Source organism: Anolis carolinensis, chromosome 1, assembly GCF_035594765.1.
Source record: "Anolis carolinensis isolate JA03-04 chromosome 1, rAnoCar3.1.pri, whole genome shotgun sequence".
In the NCBI taxonomy this organism is placed as follows: Eukaryota; Metazoa; Chordata; class Lepidosauria; order Squamata; family Dactyloidae; genus Anolis; species Anolis carolinensis.
This window is the reverse complement of record NC_085841.1, coordinates 33,303,456-33,326,355: the sequence shown is the minus strand read 5'-3', so window position 1 is coordinate 33,326,355 and position 22,900 is coordinate 33,303,456. Positions and strand designations below refer to the sequence as shown.

Below are 22,900 nucleotides of genomic sequence, written 5' to 3'. Positions count from 1 at the left end.
ATATAATCAACTGAAGGACTTAGAAAATGCCTAGAGAGACTATTTTTTTTCCTAGCCAGAGGTAAGTGAATCTGTGTAGGTGGGTTATGCAATTACCATATAAGTTAAGCATTGCAATTTGCAAAGACACTTTTTTCAGGCAGGAAAATAAGATGTGTGTTCGAATGTTAAGCTGTGGGCAATTGTTATTGCTACTTAGTCTATAATGCTTAATGATATCGTCAGGCCCAGTCCCATGTTATCACCAGTAGCCATCCCTAGATTTCACCTTCTGACCTGGAAATCTTAAGACCTAATTACATTGGATAGCTGTGATGACTCTGAAGCAATTATATCAAGACACCCTTTTGATATATTTCTTAAAGATTTTAGGGAACTTTTACAATTATATCCATCTGAATAATCACTCAGATCATATAGAAGAAAGTATCAAGCATAGAAGAAGCAACAGAATGTATAAGAAGTAAAAGGACATATAAGTCTTCCTAACTTATTGCTTGACTAAGACTAGTCTTGAAATTTATGTTCAACTCTGGAGGGACCTGAGTTTAATGTGTTAAAGTTGGTTAATGGAAAATCCCGAATTAACAGAAGTAATGAAAGAGCAGGAATAAAGAAGTGAAAGCATTCCATAAAGGGAAGAAAGGAGAGAATTGCTTGTCTCCAATACCTGTATCCAGTTTCATAAACAATGATTTATAAAATGCAGTCATCCAAACCTAGGCATAGGTCTTCTTTTTTTAAAAAAAAATCCATCTTTATATGATATAAGGGCTCAATAAACGATAGACAATTTGTTTTGATCAACAGAAGCAATTGAAAAAAACATTTTTATACACAAAATCTTATTTTGACCCCTAACCAACTTAGAATTTACACAAGAAGTCCCAAAATTCAAAAGAGATTTTAAAACGTTCCAAAATTTTAATAATTTCATCTAGTATGGAGATTTGCCTGTAGATGAAAACATAAAGATATGCACCCCTTATACTGTATTTGTTTCCCAGTGATTTTATTGCTAGCTCGGATATCCGGCGATGCCCGGGTTAGTCGTAAAAGCCATTATGTTGTAGATCAGCCATCATGGCCTGTATTCCATCAAGAGATTGAGTTGGAAACAGATGAGGCTGAGGATTTTGCAGACAATTCTGCCCCAGGCCCAGGCCCCATGACCTTGCAACTGCCTAATATGGTGGTTTCAGAAGAACCACTAATTGGCAAACATTCTGAAGTCTCTTCATTGTTACCCACACCAGATGGTGTTGACCTGGGTGAAGATGAGACTTTTAATGGGAAGGAATTTGTTACTAGAAATAGAAGCAAGAAAGATGGAGTGAGAAGGTCTCGAAGATTAGCTCACAAGTCGGATGGCTAACTTTCCCATGGGAAGTTTTTGTGGGTCCTGTACTCCTTAATTTCACAGGCTTGGGATTTCTTAAAAATGCCCCTCACTGTATTCTTGTTGCGGTGTCAACTTTGCCTTTCCTTGGAAGAATTTCCAGTTTCCAACTCCTTGCCCATGCCAAGTTCCCAGTTCCAGGTGAGCCGCGACTCCCGAGTAGATCTTGTCTTGCTACCACGTCTTCCTTGTTCCTGAATCGAGTTTGACTGCTTTGTTTACCTTGCTTCCTTGATCCTGCTACGGGATTTTTCAAGTGGATTTGAAACGATTTGTTCTTGCTATTGTTTCATGGACAGACTTTGATTTCTGAAAAGGAAGCTATCAAACTTCACTTGTGGATTACAGTTTGGACATTGCTGAACTCTTTCTGGGTTGCTATTGACTATATATTAAGGACTATTTCTTACTCTGACTTTCCACCTTAAATGCACATAGATATATGTATTCTGCTTCAATAAATGGCTTGTGTGTTATATTGGCTCCTGTCTGGTTTTTGAGTGCTCGCGCTGTCTTGGGGTGCAACACATTATTTGTTTTTGGATGCTAGGTAATATCCATTTGGTAATTTGTAACTCTATTTTTTAAGAAAAGGGTTAGTCTTCCTTTTGCTTTTTTAAATGAATGCTTACATTAGAAAATGCATAAGGGTGTGGGTAAATTGTAATTCCCAAAAATTTTGGTTCAATCACCCCAAACCCCATCAATACTCAAAATTGGCCACGTTGGGTCTGTGTGGCAAGTTTGGTCCAGATTCGTTGTTGGTTGGGTTCAGTGCTCTCTGGATGCAGGTGAACTATAAATCCCAGATTCAAAGGTCAATCACCCCCAAACTCTACCGATATTCAAAGTTCACCATATTGGGTCTGTGTGCCAAGTTTGGTCCAGATCCATCATCAGCTGGGTTCATAGGGCTCTTTAGATGCTACAACTCCCACCCAGGTTGGTTAGTCCCCCAAACCCCCAGTATGTTATGTTGGTCATCAGGGTTCTTTGTGCCAAATTTGGCCCAGACCTGTAATTGGTGGACTTTAGAGTGCTCTCTCGATGCACTGTGAACTACGACTCCCACCTGGATGGGTCAGTCTCCTGCAAACCCCTCTAGTATGCTATGTTGGTCATGGGGGTTCTGTGTGCCAAGTTTGGTCTAGGTTCATCATTGGTGGGGTGCAGAGTGTTCTTTGATTGTTAGTGAACTATAAATCTCTGCAACTACAACTCCAAAATGTCATGGTCAGTTCCCCCCAAACCCCAACAGTATTCAAATGTGGCCATATTGGGTATACGTGCCAAGACTGGCCCAGATTCATCATTGTTTTAGTTCACAGTTCTCTCTGGATGTACATGAACTACAACTTTCCAAACTCAAGGTCAATTCCCCCCAAACCCCTCCAATATATTATGTCGCTCATGGTGATCTGTGTACCAAGTTTGATCCAGATCCATCATCGGTGGGGGTTGGAGTGGTCTCTAGAAGTAGGAGCACTTATGAAATCGACCAGAAAAATACTCCACTGCACACATACATAGTGCAGAAACACATACAAACATAAATACAAAAAAAATCACTTTAATTATATATTAATTTGGGGACCCGGCGATGCCCGGGTTATTTGAAAAAAGCATTGTTTCTTTTGGGGTGTTAGGTAATATCAGTTTGGTAATTTGTAACACTATTTCATAGAAAAAACTCAGTCTTTGCTTTTGTTTTTTATGAATGCTCCCATTAGAAAATGCTTAAGGCTATGGATGAACTACAATTCTCCACATTGTGGGTCACATTGGGTCTGTGTGCCAAGTTTGTTCCAGATCTGTCATTGGTGGGGGTCACAGTGGTCACTGGAAGTGGGTGACGGTTGTGCAAATCCCATCATCCACAGTCCATCCTCCCCCAAACCACACAAGGATGGGTTACGGGATGTCTGTGTGCCAAGATTGGTTCTGGTTATTTGAAGAAACGTATTTTAATTTTTTTATGAATTGTTCCAATAATAAAATGCATAAGGTTGTAGATGGACTACAGCTCACATCATGCTAAGTTGATCCTCTCAAACTCTATCATGTTGCTTAGGTACTCAACGTTGCCCGGGTTTAGTTGGTAAGAACAAACATTAGAAATAGTCATTATTAGATTTTGGATTTTAAAAATAGAACCATTAGAAAATGCATAACCATATAAATAGGATCATTTATAAATTTGTACAGCTGATGTACCTATGCTTGAACATGCCACATGTAACTGTCCATGTGAAAAACATGGTGACTACAAGTTAATACCACAGTATTTTATTGACTAGCCCTGTGCCTTTTGGTTGAATAGTTATATTCTTTAGTTTTATTGCATGTTTGCTTAATGCTGCATATTGTCTTGATTTTTAGATAAAGACACATTTTAAAAACTACATCATGCACTTTTAAAGGCATTGTGACAATGCCAGTGGTTAAGGTTGTTCACTATGTAGCCAGAGCCTATGAATAACCAACTCTACATGTTGTTAGGGTGTGGTTTCTGGTTGCTGATGCTTCAGAAAGTGTGTGGATATTACCATTCTTAGTGTTTAATTATGAGAGCATTTTAAAAAGAGCCTAATATGCCCACATTTGAATACTGTTGAGGTTTGTGGATCATACACAACTTTGAAGACATTTTTTCTGAATATCTTTTCTTGTCAGTGGACTGTTTTCTGCACCAGCATTCTATGATAATGGTATTAAAATGGTAAACATACAGTACCATTGTGTGATAATGAGGGTTTAAAAGATGTTGAATTAAATGGACCATGCTTACATCACTGTAGATCCTCAGGAACAGTTTTTCCAATGTATGAAGCATTCAGCATATGTTGACCACATTTTAATCTGCTCTAATTCTTCCATGTTTTTCAACAGGACCAGATGGCATGTTGCCTCCAAGGCTTTCATCTGCCATGCCGACCAGTCTTCAGATTGTTTGGTCTACACCAGTTCGCAACAATGCTCCAGGCCTACCCAGCTATCGACTTCAAATCAAACCCAGGCATTCCTCAGAAAATATTCTGGAGTAAGCAAATAATCAACTACCAATATTATTAAAAATATAAAATGGTTTGTGATTTGGCTTACTTCAAATGTAGCATTTCTGAACATATGTAGTTGGCAGCAGTTTCAGCCTTCCTTGTGTTTTCTGATTTTGAAGTTTGTAATTTATTGTTTACTTTAGGTTGCTTTCCAAGCCAACAGCTTCTCTAAGCTATGTAATCACAGATCTGCAGCCATATACATCATATGACATACGTGTTATTGCCTGCAATGGATATGGTGATGCATATAGTGAATGGACTCTAATGGTTACAGCAGAGGATGGTAAGTAACCTACATAAGTACATAGTGCTGTTTTTCAGCCTACTTAAATATCTCCTATGGAACACATAAGACATTATCATAGCAAACCACAATGTAGTTTGGAGCTCTCGGGAAGCTTAGGGGAGATTCCAATGTATCTGAGCTGTGGACAACTGGAAATGGCTGCATCTGGTCCAATCCAATATCCACATGTCAAAAAGCTCACTGTTGTATGGCCTGATTGAATCAGCTCCTTGGCAGGACCTGCTGGTGACATTGCTTCTGTCGATCACATGGCTGGCTTCCATATTGTGACCTCATTAAAAGCAACATTGCCAGAAAGGCTCTGCCAAGGAGCTGCTTTTGCCTAGTGAAACAGTGGAGGAGGCATCCCCAATGTGTTCTTGGCTTGGCCAGCAGTCTGGACACCAATGGACTTCAAGAATGCTCTCTTGCACTGTTTCCTGGATTATTTCAGTAAATGCAGATTTATATTCAAACCACTATATTATACTGGTTTAATATATAAACCACTGCAATTTACACTTCCTCCTCATTCTGAATCCATCTGAAATAAATATATTACAGGCATTTGCTCTTGATCAGTTGATTGTACTGATCCTACAGGATAAATAGTGTCCTGAGTCCTATTTGTACTCCTAGCTAAAGCAGTAATTGAAATAGTGGAATATATTTTCTGAGGTCTCAACACAGGTCAATTGATTAAATGTGTCTGCTATATCTGGATTGCCAGTAGGATCCAGAACTCTGTGTATTACTTTTAAAATTAGTTTTGCCTACCTGCTAACCTAAGCTTAAGCCTTGGAGTTCCACTAGAAGCAACAGAAATTCCCAGGCCACACTTTCATTCACAGAAGGTTCTTTACTTCAATTACTACTTTCTATTTCACCTAGTTTGTGGAGGAATCTGTGCATCTGCCACAAAAGATTTTCACTTTGAATTCTGCAGCAGACAAGAACCCACCCTTGCTGTTTAAACGTAATACAAAAACCGCTCCTGCTGTTCCAGAATGAGATAGATTATGCAGATCCATTTCAATCTGGCTCTAGGCATGGTAGGAGATGGTGACAATGTTGATCACCTTGGTGGATGAATTTTGTCAGAAGCTGGGCAGGAAGAATGTGTTGGTTCTACTGGACCTGAGGGTGGCTTTTGAGAGCATTGGCTATGGGATATTTCTGGGATTGTACTCACAAAAAAACGCTCCTGTATTTCTTGGAACCCAGGTTAAAAGATAATAGGTGGATCTACAATGTCCCACTATACCAGGACTGATCTGGTATAGCTTACATCAGATTAGACCAGAAATGATCGTATAGGCACCTGCCTTAGCTGCTTTGGAGGCTTGAGAGAGTTCCGACACCCCAGTGGTGCTGAATGCATTTCGGTGTTGCTAGATGGCCACTCTTACTGTCTCCTCCCATGTTCTATGTAGCAGCAGTCTCTGACAACAGCATAGTTTCTACCTTTTGGCTGTCACCTACACAGACTTAGTCCTGGGCAAAAAGGGAGGGGGAAAGAGGGAGAGGAGGAACCTCCCTCTATTATCCTCTCTCTCTTCGCCAATTGCCCTGACTGATGTCAATACAGTTCACAGCTAACAGGTAGGACCATGTCACAATCAAGGACCACAGCAACACAGATGACAGGAGAGAACAGTTAGTGCCTAACACCGAATGGCAGTGAGAACAGACTGGTTCTGTTTCAAAATCAGCCCACTGCTCAGATGAGCCTAAGCCAAGGGATACTCCAAGTTCTGGGGCAAAATTTGGGCTGTCCCCCAATTTTTGTAATGCTGGGCAGGATCATGCTTAGATAGCCTTGCCCCACATTACCCCAGATCAGTTCTGGCTGCCACCGAGCTTATTCATATCCATTTTGACCCAAGTGCCCAAGTGGAATTCTGTTGGCCTCTACAACCTCTGTGAGCCAGTGTTGTCCCCCTTTGGTATTTGACATATTCATGAAACTGCTAGGGAAAATTTTGTGAATTTACTTGGTGGCCATCCTTACTGGATCTGAGAGAATAAGAAAGGACAGACAGGTAACTAACTGATGCATCTCATTTTGGAAAATATTGGTTTAATGTAAATCAATCTGGAGACCAGAAATACAATAAACATTGAGAATCCCAGGAACTCCCAGGATATTATTATTATTATTATTATTATTATTATTATTATTATTATTATTATTATTATCATCATCATCATCATCATCATCATCATCATTCACCCACTCTCTTGATGGCTCAAGGTGGGGTGCAACATCTTCAAAAATATATGAACATAAAATATGTACAACAAATTACATAGATAAAAATACCAAATTAGAAAAAACCTGCACCGAACACAGATGCAGAATTGACATATAGTAGCAATATATATTAAATCAAAACTCAGTAGGGAAAGTTGACTGGGTAAGCCTTTATATATATACACTAGCTGTGCCCGGCCACGCATTGCTGTAGCAAAGTATGGTGGTATGGGAAATAAAGTATTGAGGAATTGGTGGTAGTTAAGGTAAAGGGTAAATGTTTTCCCCTGACATTAAGTCCAGTCGTGTCTGACTCTGAGGGTTGGTACTCATCTCCATTTCTAAGCCGAAGAGCCGGCGTTGTCCATAGACTCCTCCAAGGTCATGTGGGATGACTGCATGGAGCGGCATTACCTTCCGCCGGAGCAGTACCTATTGATGCACTCCCATTTGTATGTTTTTGAACTTCTGGGTTGGCAGAAGCTGTGGCTAACAGTGGGGGCTCTCTCTGCTCCCCCAATTCAAACCTGCGGCCTTTCGGTCCAGAAGTTCAGCAGGTCAGCGCTTTAACACGCTGCGCCATCAGGGGATATTATTTCCTAAAGGTTGTGAATATACAATATTTCTGATAGGTTTTTTTGTCTGTTGGAGGCAAGTATGAATGCTGCAATTAGGAAAAATGATTAGGATGTAATGGCCTTGCAGCTTTAAAGCCTGGCTGTTTCCTCCCTGAGTGAATTTTTTGTTGGGAGGTGTTAGCTGGCCCTGATTGTTTCTTGTCTGGAATTCCCTTGTTTTCAGAGTGGTGTTCTTTGCGATATTTTATGTGCTTCTACTGTCTGTGGCCCTGAGAAAACAGAGGATTTGCCAGACTTTGATGATGGGAATGATTGTTGGGAGGTGTTAGCTGGCCCTGATTGTTTCCTGTGTGGAATTCCCCTGTTTTCAGAGTGTTGTTTTTATTTAGTGTTCTGATTTTAGAGATTGTATTGTTCTGTTTTATTATACCACATTAATTTTTATATATTCTGATTTTAGTGTTTTTGAATACTTGGAGCCAGATTGTATTCATTTTCACGGTTGACCACAACACAATAATAATAATAATAATAATGATAGTAATAATAATGACTTTGGTAATACGCAGTGCTTCACTCCCTTCTCAGCTTCTTTTCTGGAAGAATCCTTTTTTGGGAGGTGTTAGCTGGCCCTGATTGTTTCCTTTGTGGAATTTCCAATTTCCCTGCTTTCAGACTGTTGGTCTTTATGTACTGTCCTGGTTTTAGAGATTATATTGTTCTGCATTATTCTATCCCAGTAATTATTTCATATTAAAGTAGAATCTCACTTATCCAACATTCGCTTATACAATGTTCTGGATTATCCAACGCAGTCTGCCTTTTCATAATCAATGCTTTTGTAGTCAGAGTTTTAAATTCATTGTGATATTTTAGTGGTAAATTTGTAAATTTAGAGTCTCACTTATCCAACATAAATGATAAAAAGATTCCGTATTTGGCTGCAGCATTTAATTATGAGGTCTACAATATCATTTTAAAAAAATTGCTTCCCCTACTGTAGAACCAGCAGTTGATCATGATTTACTATATTTATCCATAGTTTTTAGTTTAATTTATGCTACCAATGAGAATTCCCCTATAATCTAGAATATTAAAATGTGTATTGTACTTTATTTAGGTGTTATCTCATCCTTCAAAAGCATGCAATTATCATTCTCTTTAATTTAACATAATTTAAGTTTTAATTGACATCTATTGCCCAAAAATACATAGAGTCAACTGCTCCAATTTACATCCATAAGAATATAATAAATGATGCCACTTTATCAAACTGGTACCAATTAGTAAATAAATATTCTTTTCTTCTAAGATGGTTAGGAAAGATGAATGATAATTTTGAATCTTCTTTTCTTCCAGTAGAGACTGAACTTTTGAAGCAGATGAGCAAAATAGCCTCCCATAAAAGATAATTTCATTTGGCAAAATGAAACTACCTTCCAGTATTAATGCTGTAATGAAATGGCTTGAAGAATGAATCAAAGGAATTAGGGGAAGTGATATGCCCCTCCTTCTGCTCCTCATTCTGTAGTTAGTTCTATAAACAGTTCCGTTTTAGTAAAAAAAGAAAAAAGAAGAGTTTATTGTTTTATTTTCAACACTGGCAGGCTGAGCTGTGTCGCTGTCATGCTTTTGCAGTCTTCCCTCCAGTCAGTGACAACCACATTGACAACATGTTATATTCCACATTGATTTTACAGTTAAGGAGCTGATTGTGATATATAGAGATTTTAAGAATTCAGCTGAGAGGCTGACTTTTGCCTTTTATCATTCCATTAAAATTTTATAACCATCTTTTTCATGTCATTTCACCCATGAATTCTTACTTTAGAAAGTGATAGCTACTGCTGTGAGCATAACTTTTCTCGTGTTCAGAGCTTTTTATTGTATTAGCCAACTACCCCAATTATAGTTAATATTCATGTTTTACATAATTGTGGTGACCCTTTCAGCCAAGCACGATGTTGCTAGGTGTGTGTATATCTCTATCTGTCTATTTATCCATCTATCTACCAATCTAGCTGATTGTGCCTTGTCAGTACTTTGGAAGGGTCTTGGGAACCAGGATTTAACACTTCTCCCTCCAGAGGGGCCAATTAAAATGGCTCTCCAAAGTCTCATTCAAACTGAGCGAGTTTTAAAGGTCTGCCTTTTTAAAGGGCTGCAGAGAGACAATATATTTTTTAAAAAATGTTTTGGGGAAGGGAAAAAAGTAGGAAATGGAAGTTAAGCATTTCTTCTCATAAGTTATAGCGGATAATGTTAAAAGGGCTATGTCTAAACTCTGCAGGGGTTTGTAACACAAGTTCATCTCATTATCCCAAATGTTTCACCTATAATGCCAGCAGTGTACTCAGTAGGGATGAAAAGCTTATTTCTCTTATCAGAAGGGAGAATAAACAGCTTGATTATTTTCTTCCTGCAGATATCCGCAGCCTGATTGTTCAGATATATATGTAATTAGAAAAAAGAACGGCTGGCGACTAGCCCTGTAAAATGAATTTCCAAAGAGCTGTGCATTTGTTTAAAATGAATCAGTGTCCCAAAATCACCTCCTATCATATACACACTTAATAGGTGTGATCTTTATCCTTGAAATCATTCACTTCCATTTCAAAAATATTAATATCTTACTATAATTTTATGTGCACTGTGGAAATTCAAAATAGATCTTTTTCCCACCCAAAGATGAGAAAAATCAGAATATAGATTTGTATTTTTAGTTATGAGACTATTAAACACTGGTTGGGCCATCAATATTCTAAACAGTATTTTGTAAATCATTTTACCACTTGAATATTCCTTATCTAAAATGCTTTGGACCAGAAATGTTTTCGATTCCTGATTTTGTTATCTACATAAAGAAATATCTTGGAGATGAGATTTAATTGTAAACACAAAGATTATTTATATTTCATTATATATATTTTACTAGCTTGAAGGTAATTCTATACACCATATTATTATTTATAATTTTGTGCATGAAACAAAGTTTGTGTACATTGAACCATCAGAAAGCAAAGATGTCACAATCTCAGCCACCCATGTGTACAGTTTTGGATTTGGGGACATTTTCAATTTCTGAATAACGCATACTCAATCCCTATGGTGGTTTTTTTTTGGTATTTTTTTTTAACCATATGTCAGTAATGTAAAAATAAAACATCATTTTGGGGGTAAGCAGGCATTTCAGGATTGTGTCATCTGCTTGAGTTTATATGGAATTGTTACTAAGAATGAGACATAGGATGATTTAGCAAGGAGGAAATAATAAGACACTGACCCATACTTTGTGGCAAAAATGTCTTTGTTATTTTTTTCAAAGTCCTATCCAAAAGATTTTGTGTGCTTTTACAATAATGTCTCAGAATTGTATTTGTACTGCCTATTCGATTTATTTTCTTTTAGTGGACATTAAATTCTTTCGTTTGCTATTCATGGACTACCTCCTATTCCAATATTCAATAGAATGTAACTCAAATTCACTGACTGTTAAATTTTAAAATGTGAACCCTTCTGATTCCCTGAAACTTCAAAAAAAGCCTTCAACAAACTGAAAGCTATTTTAAACAATTACTGTACCCAAGTATATCTTTTAAAAGATTTTCAATAAAATCTAATGTTCACAGAAAATCTCATAAATGTCAAAATTGCTGTGGGCAGAATAGGTGGATGTAGTATTTTCTTGATCTGCTGTAGCAATTTATAGATTTCAGGACGTGGTTTATAAGAATGCTAAATGTTCTGGAATTACAGCTGTTACTGATCAGTGATTGAGCCAGATTTGTGTTATTGCACCATGTTCTTGCTTGTACCTAGAGAGCAGTAAAGCCTCAATATAATAAAAAGCACCTGCATTTTAAATGAAATTTCAATTGAAAAACTTAACAGCCCTTCAAATTGCAGAATTTAACGCAGCCCAGTAAAGCTTAAATAACACTTTGCCTCCACAGGCTGAGGGTTTTTGCATTCAAGGTGACTTGATTGTGTCGCATGGTGAAATTATTTACAATTAAGGGATTTCTCTGGAGGGGGTTGCAGAGTATTTGCTGTTCCACAACACCTATGCAGGCATATGGTTGGTCTTTTTCAGTATTCATGGAGGCTCCTGAACCTTTATGATAATTGAATCAGTTAGAGTGCTGAGTGGAGCAAGCATAAAACCTGTTAACCTAAAGGTCAGATCTGTGCATTGTTTATTTATCAGTAGGTGAAAGAGCTAAATCGGCAGCTTCTGTCACAGTCACAGTAAAAAATCACCTGTAATATTAACAGGGAGTAGATAAATTGCAAAAAATGGATTAGAATGATAAACAGAATGGAGCAAAATATTGCATATATAATGCGGCAATGGGTTTTACTAGGCTATAAAATTCACAGGCTGCTTATGACAGCATTACAGGGGATTATTAGAAGCATGCTCTAGAAAAATCGCAACAAAAGCTAGAACCATCGTTCTAAATGTCCTCCCTTCTCTACCATTGTGTTTCCTTTGTAAGAAGCTGGTTTTTAGCACAATGTTAATTTTAGATTGTTGAACAGGTATGCACAGTTCTGAAGAGTTTTGTGAAGTGAAAGAAATGTGGGCTTCTTACTGAGTTGGAGACAACCTTCACGAAGTCACTGTCACTCAGCCATATCATACCTCACAAAAGACTAATTTCCTTTTAAGGTTGAGAGGCTTGAGAGTTAATTTCTTTCGAGTCCATTTGCTTACATTTTATAATTTGTCAGTATCATTTTTTTCACTCACCTGGTGAAAGACTCCACATTAATATGTACACATTTATTTCAAAAACTAACTCTATTTGATATTGGGACCTGGAAGTTAAAATTTTATGGCTTTAAATCTAAAAGATAGTGGTTTAGATCCAGACTTAGGGTGCATCTATAACAGGCATGAGCAGACTAAGGCCTGGGAGCCAGATGTGGCCCTTTGGGCATTTACCTCAAGTCCTCCTCATTTTCCCTGTTATCTCAGCATAAGGACATGGTGGCCCGCCACATCCTTAAGCAGAAAGGACAGGGGAGGAAGGCACGCAGCAGCCAAGAGTCCTCTGGATCGCTCTCAGCCACAGCATGTCCCACCTCCTCCCAGCATAAGGACGGTGCAAGCAGCTCCATCCTTACGCCAATAAGGCATGAGGAAGGCACACAGTGGCTAAGAGCCTTCTGGAGTGCTCTCTGCTGTTGCATGTCTTGCCCTCCTCCCAGCATAATGCTGAGATAACAGCCCGAAGATTGGAGGAGGGGGGTTGGGGAGGAGGATGGGGGCAGTTGCCGATGTCTCATTTCCCCCCCCCCCAGCATAAGGACGGGCGAGCAGGCCTTGCTGCGCCCCTTCCCAGCCACGCGCTCTTACAGGTCCTTCCCTCCTGGCCCAGCCCACAATGCAGCCCCAAGGCAAAAAAGTTGTCCATGCCTGATCTATACTATATCTATTAATACATTAGACACCACTTTAATTACCATGACTCAATGTTATGGAATCAAGAGAGTTGTAATTTTACAATTTCTTTAGCTGGTGTCTTGCCAAAGTACAAATCTCAGGATTCCATAGCATTGAGCCATGGCAGTTAAAGTCATGTCAAACCTGATTAATTCTAAAGTATAGACATGCCTAAATCACAATTAGAGTAGAAGTTCAGAACCAATGGCACATAAGTTCGCATATCATACCTGTTGCTGTCACTGGGATAATTCCAGGTTACCGAAGTCATTATCATCAATACAGTAGAGTCTCACTTATCCAAGCTTTACTTATCCAAGGTTCTGTATTATCCAAGGCAGTCTGGCTTTAGTAGTCATTGTTTTTGTAGTAAATGTTGCAATGTTTTGGTGCTAAATTCGTAAATTCTGTAATTACTACATAACATTACTGTGTATTGAACTGCTTTTTCTGTCAATTTCTTGTAAAACATGATGTTTTGGTGCTTAATTTTTAAAAACATAATGTATTTTTATATTTAATAGGCTTTTTTCTTAATCCCTCCTTATTATCTAAGATTTTTGCTTATCCAGCAGACTCTATGGTATCATTATTAAAATTACTTTTACTTTTGATATGTTACAGAACCAGGGGCTATAGATCCACCACTCGTATTGGATGTTAAGTCAAGAGCAGCGACAATCTCCTGGCAGCATCCATCAAAGCCAAATGGCATCATCACCCACTACAACATTTACCAAAATGGCCAGCTCCACACTACTGTCTCAGGCACCATGTCTAAATGCATTGTACATGATTTGCATCCTTACACAAGCTATCAGTTTCAAGTAGAAGGATGCACTTCTAAAGGATGTTCTCTTTCTCCAGAGACATTGCCCATAGAGACTCTTCCTGATGCCCCAGAAGATATTTCTGCTCCAGAACTATATTCAGATACACCAACATCTGTACAAATATCATGGCAGCCTCCCCTTCATCCAAATGGGGTGGTTGAAAACATCACAATTGAGAGAAGAGTGAAAGGAACACAACAAATATCGACGATTGCCACCTTGCCCTTCAATAACTCCAAGAGCTACTTGGACCAAAGTTCTGCACTTAGTCCTTGGAAGAGATATGAATACAGAATCTTGGCAAATACCTTTGAAGGAGGCATCAACAGTAGTGACTGGGCAGAAGTTATCACCAGACCCTCAAGACCTGCAGGCATCCAGCCACCAAAGGTGCAAGTATTAGGGCCAGATACTGCAGAGGTTTGTTTAAGTTTCCATTTTATTCTTCTTTTTTGTACATTTTCACAAAAACACCAGTTTGTGGGTTGGAATAGACTGAGCTGGATTCTTCTAAGAACTAAGTTCAGGTGTTCTGAAAAGACAACAAGTGATTTAATATATTGTTATTGTAATTTTTTTGCTGGAAATGAGGAAAGGTGCATACGATATTTGTTGCTACTTATGCCAAAAGTTACTTTCCTTAGCTACAATGCACCTTGTCTTATGTGGGTGAGGTATGTGATCATAAAATCCTAGAATAATAGAGTTGGAAGAGACCACAAGGGCCATCCTTTTTAATGGTTGGTTTTAATGTATATGTTTATTGGCTGAATGTATGTTTGTATGGCATTGAATTTCTGCCTATATAAGTGTGAGTCGCTCTAAGTCCCTTTCGGGGTAAGAAGGGTGGGATATAAATACGGCAAATAAATAAATAAATCTAGTCCAACCCTCCTGCCATGCAGGAAAACCCAAAGTGATTTGTCACTCCAATCAGTAAAGTGTCTTGAGAAAACCTAGGCATATGTTTGTTTGTACATGGGAAGCTATCTGTCAACGGCGCTTTGAATGTGATTTTCCTGCTTCTTGGCAGGGGGTTGGACTAGATGGCCCATGAGGTCCCTTCCAACTATGATTCTATGATTCTATTATGAATCCATCCACATACATAATCCTCCTGAGGCAGACCATCTTAATCGATCCTCCACCCCTGTGGAGATTTGAAGTCCTAGTGCATTTAAACCAGACCAGGTAGTGATCGGTCCATGACAATGAAACTGTGGCAAGTTTCTCCACACCACCACCAGCATCATCCTATCCTTCACAGAAAACAAGGTCCAAGCATGAGCAGGGCCAGACACCACTTGTAACAGTCTCATGGTTGTCACGGAGGCCATGAGGTCCTGAGCCACTCCTTACAGGGCAGTCTCAGCATAGAAGTTGAAGTCTCCCAGCACTAGTAGCTGCTGAGACTCCATTCCCAAGATCATCCTGGCTACTCAGGAGCGGAGACTGTTGAGCAGCATCCCAGCTGCCTACCTTTAGGTAGACACACTTGAATCCCATTGCCTGTGGGATGGGGAACTTGGCCGGGGGATGGAAGCACAATAGACCACTTCAACTCCACTTCACCACTCCCCAGGCCTTACCTGCTGTGTAGAGAAAACCTGGTGGGCAGAGCTCAGAGAAATTAACCCTCTCAGTCTCATCCAGCCAAGTCTCTGTGATACAGATCAAGTTAGCATGCTTAACCAGAATCCATTCCTGAATAACAGTTGTTTTTCCATTTATTGTCCTGGCATTCAACAGCAGCATTTTTAACCCATGGGAACTGTCATCCTGGTTATCCAGGCAATATAGAAGACAGTTTGAGGGCAAAAAGCACGCTAGACCACTCCTCATTTTCTTGGTACTGAGACTCTTCTTCCAATCTGCCTCAGCCAATGGCTGCCCCACAAATCTGAGAACTCCCTCCCTCCTTTAGAAAACACATCCTTCCTATATGGGGAAGGCTAACAGATGGCTAATAAAACAATCTTATTTCAAATAATCTAGGCAGATGTTAAAAGTTATAGACTTGGAGTCAGTCAAGCAGAGGGACAGGCCCTTACCCTCATGCCACCCAAAGTGGCTACCTTGCTAGTGGCAGCCTTGCCCTCTGGTGACAACCCAGCCCCTGGAGGCAAGCAGGTGTTCTTGCTGGGAATCCTTGCATTCAGTCAAGGCCCCTATTTGCGAAGTGCCAGTCCTCTGCAACAGGAACTGAGGTCTGAGGCAGCACACAACAAGCAGACTCTGTCTCTTCCTTCCAGGCCCTCTGTTGATCTTTCTTCTTGCATGTGTTCAGGTGTTAAAAGTATACAGTATAATTCTTTGCAACTGGCAGGCAGTATAAATTTATTGGACTATATTTTCAAGCATTTCCAGGCTCCAGCTCAAAGCCTTAGCCTCTGGATCTTTCTTAATGAAGTATTTGTCTACTTGTAATTTGAATATAGCCATCCTTGGTCTTTGTCAGATCTAGCCTGGCAGTGCCAGGCTGGCACAACAACCAATATGGCTCTGCCTTCATCATTTTATCTTTTTACCTCCAAGCCACCCCAAATTCAGCCTACTCCCATTCTCTAATTTTTTTCCTATGCTACATTTAATATTTTTTCCATTTCCCTCTTGCCAATGTAATGTAAGGAATGATAACATGGATTTATTTAATTTTAATCCATAACAAAAAAGCAAAAAAACTACCCTCCTAGTCTTTATTAAAGTGTTGCTAGTTGTGAACAATAAATGTTACATGCTTTATATAGTTGTCAAAATATCTGTTTTGTTTTTAATCTCTATGAAGCTAAAATCTATGCATAAGTTAACAGACTCAGGAAAGAACAGTCTTAAAGGACTACCTAGGAAATTTTCAATTATTCACATCATTCATTTGGGAACGAGCTCTAGAGGACAGGATAACTACCATTGTTTTGGCTTGCATACAAACTTCATTCAGGGGAAATTAGTGTAACCAAACAAGAGGGATTTTTGTAGCTTAGGAACCTCTTTTGTGTAAATACACACATGCTTCCATGGATTCAGTTTTGTACTAGTGCCAAAAAGCATTGGTACTGTAGCTTGCTCACTAGAGCACATAACAAAAGACATTTGCATAATGCTAGAGATCATACACAAAAAATATTGTTGCTGTTATTGGTATGGTTGTCCACATATCCCTGTGTGTGTACATGTTCTTGCAGGCACAACAGATATACGTAGAAACAAGGTAAATGAAAAGTATGGAACCATAGTTTGAATTAAAACTGATTACAGTAGGGAAATCTTAGCAAACTTTTTGAAATGTTCTGTAATACTATACTATTCAAATGTACTGAACTTAACCAGAGTCTTTAATCGTAAGTGTGATAATTTATAACTATAGAACAGGTATGAGATGCTACCCAGGACAATCAGAATCATATACTAATTTATAATAAGGACATAGGAAATTCCGTTTTTATTATAAAAGGATATATAAGTATAGTGCATGAGAGAGTATGCTTCAATATATGGATATGTCAGCGTTACTGCATTTGATTTAAACTATTCTCAATTTTCACAGCAGATATGAAGAGAATTAGAAATGGTGGAAATTTTGTTTTGTTGGTTTGTTTTTTGAGACCCTTCCAAAATTTCTTCATACATTCATGGTAATAGTTTGACATTTTAAAAACCTGATGGTGTGAGAAAAAAAAAACTGATTTATCTGTTTATTCCAAAAATGGGGGGAAAGCCCATATGTTGTCTCATTGTTGTAATTTTTCAAATAACATAAATGGTTCTTTCTTGTACATGTAATACTTTACACTCTTTTCCTCTTCCCGACTAAAATAATGAGTCTATGTCAATGCTTGAAACCAGGTCTCAATCATGGGTCTGTTGATATATTAGAAGCAGCAAAGAGTTGAGACATAGGCTGCTTCTTAACCATGGCAAGCAAAGGGAAACTGGCATAGTGCTTATCTGAAAGATCTCTGCTCCATTGTATCTCCTCAGGCCTAAGGATATAGATCTTCACATATGTCATTCCCATTTATGAGAGTAAAGAAGAAGGGTGAAACTACAAAATGTTTGTGTGAGAGGGAGAAAACCTGCTATGGTCTCCCAGTGGGTCTGACCATAGTGTTCCAGGTAGGTGGGATGGTTGATTGATGAAGGAGTAAGGAAGGGAAATGAGGAAGGTCACTACCATCCAGAACAACCTAGGGTTTGGCTCAGCAGGAGGCAAAAGAACATGACTCCTTTGTTCCTACAGTCAAGATACTTTGTTCCTACAGTCAAGATATTACAAGATAATAATGGGATAAAATCTTTTTTTTTTTTGGTAAAGATTTTAACCCTTAATCTCAAAACTGCCACTAAAGGAACCGGGGTGGGGGGAGCTCCTGGGCCATCTGCTTGATGGCCCAGGAGCTCCCCCCACCCCGGTTCCTTTAGTGGCAGTTTTGAGATTGAGGGTTAAAATCTTTACCAAAAAAAAAATTATCCCATTATTATTACTATTTTGAAATTCATAGTTTTGGATGTGAAAAATCATCAACAAATAATGACATTATGGAGAAAAACAAAAAGGCCATGGTAATTTGTACTAGCTTCCCTCCATCTCTGGGAAGAGCTATTAATATTTTAGGACTGTTTAATATCTGTGCCAGGGATTAAAACAATTAGGAAATATTTTGTATATCTAAAAGAAAAGTCCTTAGGTTGAAAAGTCCTTATATAATTACTAAATAAATAAGTAATTACTTTGGGGGCTGGCCTTTATAAAACTTTAGTTACTTTTTATACCAAGAGAGTTGTTCCAGTTACTGAGAGGATTATCCTTTTATCAGACAAGGAACACATGCTGATACAAGTTTTTGATTGTTAACACAAACAATTGTCTAAACATTGAATACAAATATTTACCAGAACAAGAAAAAGCAAAATTGATTATAAAATAACATATGTTGTTGTCAACTTTATTCCCAACCCACCGTTTCCTCAAACTAAGATTTGCAGCCAGACTACAAGTTAAGATGAGTACAATATAGCTAAAAACATACATACAATCAACAGAATTAACTTGCTAATAACACGATGTAGTCATTTGACTGTTGGATTACAACTTTGAAAAACAGGATTTGAATCCCCACTCAGCCATGAAAACTCACTAAGTGACTTTGGGTAAGTCACACACAGGGCCGGTCCAACAATGGAGGCTGTTTAAGTGGCCGCTTCGGGCGCACGTCAAGGGGGGCGCTGTTGAGGCTCCCTCTCGCACTCCTCGACCCACTCGCGCATCTCTCGCACTCGGCCCACTCGCGGCCCTCTCGCACTCGGCTCAATCGCGCCCCTCTCGCACTCGGCCCACTCACGCCCCTCTCGCACTCGGCCCACTCACGCCTCTCTCACACTCGGCCCACTCACGCCCCTCTCGCACTCGGCCCACTCACGCCTCTCTCGCACTCGGCCCACTCGCACCTCTCTCTCACTCGGCCCACTCGCGCCTCTCTCGCACTCGGCCCACTCACACCCCTCTCGCACTCGGCCCACTCACGCCCCTCTTGCACTCGGCCCACTCACGCCCCTCTCGCACTCGGCCCACTCACGCCTCTCTCGCACTCGGCCCACTCACGCCCCTCTCGCACTCGGCCCACTCACGCCTCTCTCGCACTCGGCCCACTCGCACCTCTCTCTCACTCGGCCCACTCACGCCTCTCTCGCACTCGGCCCACTCACGCCTCTCTCTCACTCGGCCCACTCGCGCCCCTCTCGCACTCGGCCCACTCACGCATCTCTCTCACTCGGCCCACTCAGGCCCCTCTCGCACTCGGCCCACTCACGCCTCTCTCGCACTCGGCCCACTCGCACCTCTCTCTCACTCGGCCCACTCGCGCCTCTCTCGCACTCGGCCCACTCACACCCCTCTTGCACTCGGCCCACTCACGCATCTCTCTCACTCGGCCCACTCACGCCCCTCTCGCACTCGGCCCACTCACGCCCCTCTCGCACTCGGCCCACTCACGCCCCTCTCGCACTCGGCCCACTCACGCCTCTCTCGCACTCGGCCCTCTCGCCCTTGCAGCCCTCTTGCCCCTGAACAAGACCTGAGGCCAGGCCTCTGGGCCTGCTGCTCCACCTGCACCCTTCCTGGATTCCTCTCGCAACGCCCGGCAGCCCTCCGTGGCTGGAAGGAGCTCTGGCAGGTCGAGCAGGCCTGTGCCCCTGCCATGCACCTCCTTGGGGACCCTCTCAGCCATGAAGACGGGGCAGGTAGGAACCCGTCCCTGTTCCCAGCATTTCGCCAGGCATGTCTCCAGGGCAGGCCTGGGCCAACTTGGCAACTGAGGGGGAAATGGAGGGGCCTGAGGCTGGGTTGCTGCAGGTTTTTCAGCTGCCTGGCCATGTTCCAGAAGCTGGAACATGTGGGCCTACTCCTAGGATTTATAGTTTCCTAAGGCCCCTTCTTCACAGCCATAGAAGACAGATTATCAAGGCAGATAATCCACATTTTCTGCTTTGAACAAGATTATTTGCATCCACACAGCCATATAATCCAGTTCAGAGCAGATAGTCTGGATTTTATATGGCAGGGTATGGGTTCTTCTACATAACCATATAATTGAGATTATGAAGGCAGATAATCCAGGTCATATGCACTGAACCGGATTACATGCATCCACACAGCCATATAATCCAGTTCAGAGCAGATAGTCTGGATTTTATATGGCAGGGTATGGGTTCTTCTACATAACCATATAATTGAGATTATGAAGGCAGATAATCCAGGTCATATGCACTGAACCGGATTATATGCATCTACACAGCCATATAATCCAGTTCAAAGCAGATAGTCTGGATCTTATATGGCAGGGTATGGGTTCTTCTACATAACCATATAATTCAGATTATCAACGCAGATAATCCACATTATCTGCCTTGAACTGGGTTATCTAAGTCTACACTGCCATATAATCCAGTTCAAAGCAGATAACCTGCATTTTATATGGCAATACAGAAAGGGCCTAAGAGTATATTGTAGTGTATATTGTAGTGGTGTACTTCAGAGGGATGCATATATCTCACCAAAGGGCAGCTGCACTTTGGAATTAATGCAGTTTGACTCCAATTTCATTGCCATGGCTCAATGCTATGAAACCCTGGGAATTGTAGTTTTATAAGGTCTTTAAACCTTCTCTGCCAAATAGTTTAGATGCCTCACCGAACTATAACTCCCAGGATTCCATAGCACTGAGCCGTGGCAGTGAAAGTGGAGCCAAACTATGTTAATTCCACGGTGCCTCACTTCTTCCAATGGAGAAATAAAGATACAAGTGCCAGTTAAGTCCAGTGGATTTCTTTATTCATACCAGGGGTCCCCAAACTTTTTAAACAGGGGGCCAGTTCACGATCCTTCGGACCGTTGGAGGGCCAGACTATAGTTGGCCACTGAGCAATAATAAATAAATATATAAATAAATAATAATAACAATAAAAAAGAGGGTTGGAAGACACCCTTTGGGCCATTGGCTTAGAAATTGAGATGAGCACCAACCCCCAGAGTCACCAATCCCCTTCTGCTTTGTGCATCGAAAGCACAAGCAAAGCACCCCTGACAGATGATCACCCAGCGTCAATGTGAAGAAGAAGAAGAAGAAGAAGAAGAAGAAGAAGAAGAAGAAGAAGAAGAAGAAGAAAGAGGTTTGGAAGAGACCCCTTGGGCCATTTAGTCCAACCCCCTTCTGCCTGTGTGCACCAAAAGCACAAGCAAAGCATCCCTGATAGATGGCCACCCAGCCTCAATAATAATAATAATAATAATAATAATAATAATAATAATAATAATAATAATAATAGGATTGGAAGAGACCCCTTGGGCCATTTAGTTCAACCCCCTTCTGCCTGTGTGCACCAAAAGCACAAGCAAAGCATCCCTGATAGATGGCCACCCAGCCTCAATAATAATAATAATAATAATAATAATAATAATAATAATAATAATAATAATAATAATAGGATTGGAAGAGACGCCTTGGGCCATTTAGTCCAACTACCTTCTGCCTCTGTGCACCAAAAGCACAAGCAAAGCATCCCTGATAGATGGCCACCCAGCCTCAATATTAATAATAATAATAATAATAATAATAATAATAATAATAATAATAATAATAATGGTTGTAAGAGAAGAAGAGACCCCTTGGGTTACTTAGCCCAACCCCCTTCTGCCCTTGTGCCGTGGGGCTGGATAAATGGCTTCGATGGGCCGCATCCGGCCCCCGGGCCTTAGTTTGGGGACCCCTGATTCATACCATATGGAGAGGGGCAGATTTCTCGCCCTTTTCATGATATTGTTTAAACTTCCACTCTGTGTCTAATTTTTGTTTTGTGTAAGGTAAAGGTAAAGGTTTCCCCTGACGTTAAGTCCAGTCATGTCTGACTCTGGGGGTTGGTGCTCATCTCCATTTCTAAGCCAAAGAGCCAGTGTTGTCCGTAGACACCTCCAAGGTCATGTGGCCAGCATGACTGCATGGAGCACCGTTACTTTCCCGCCGGAAGTGGTACCTATTGATCTACTCACATTGGCATGTTTTCGAACTACTAGGTTGGCAAAAGCTGGAGCTAACAGCGGGCGCTCATTTCGCTCCCGGGATTTGAACCTGGGACCTTTCGGTCTGCAAGTTCAGCAGCTCAGTGCTTTAACACACTTCGCTACCGGGGCTCCTTTTTGTTTTGTGTATTTTATGGAAATATGTTTCCATATGTATATTTTACGGAGTGTTTTTAAATTATTATGTGTTCTAGCAATGTTGTCAACCGTCTTGAGCGGGTAAGAAATAAAATTATCATTATCATTATCATTATTGAGTTGCTGTGCGTTTTCTGGGCTGTCTGGCCATGCTCCAGAAGCATTCTCTCCTGACATTTCACCCACATCTATGGCAGGCATCCTCAGAGGTTGTGAGGTCTGTTGGAAATTAGGCAAGTGGGGTTTATATATCTGTGGAATGATGTCCAGGGTGGGATAAAGAACTCTTTGAGGCAAGTGTGAATGTTGCAGTTGGCCACCTTGATTAGCAT

General features: G+C 40.5%; 1 protein-coding gene across 1 annotated transcript in view; it reads left to right on the top strand.

Moving 5' to 3' along the window:
• The window catches only part of ush2a (usherin), a 617,513-nt gene that overhangs the window by 366,881 nt on the left and 227,732 nt on the right, over positions 1-22,900 (top strand). Inside the window, exons 40-42 of the mRNA XM_003216022.4 lie at positions 4,289-4,439; positions 4,599-4,741; positions 13,650-14,278. Coding sequence (XP_003216070.2) covers positions 4,289-4,439; positions 4,599-4,741; positions 13,650-14,278 — 923 coding nt within the window. The remainder of the gene's footprint in view (positions 1-4,288; positions 4,440-4,598; positions 4,742-13,649; positions 14,279-22,900) is intronic.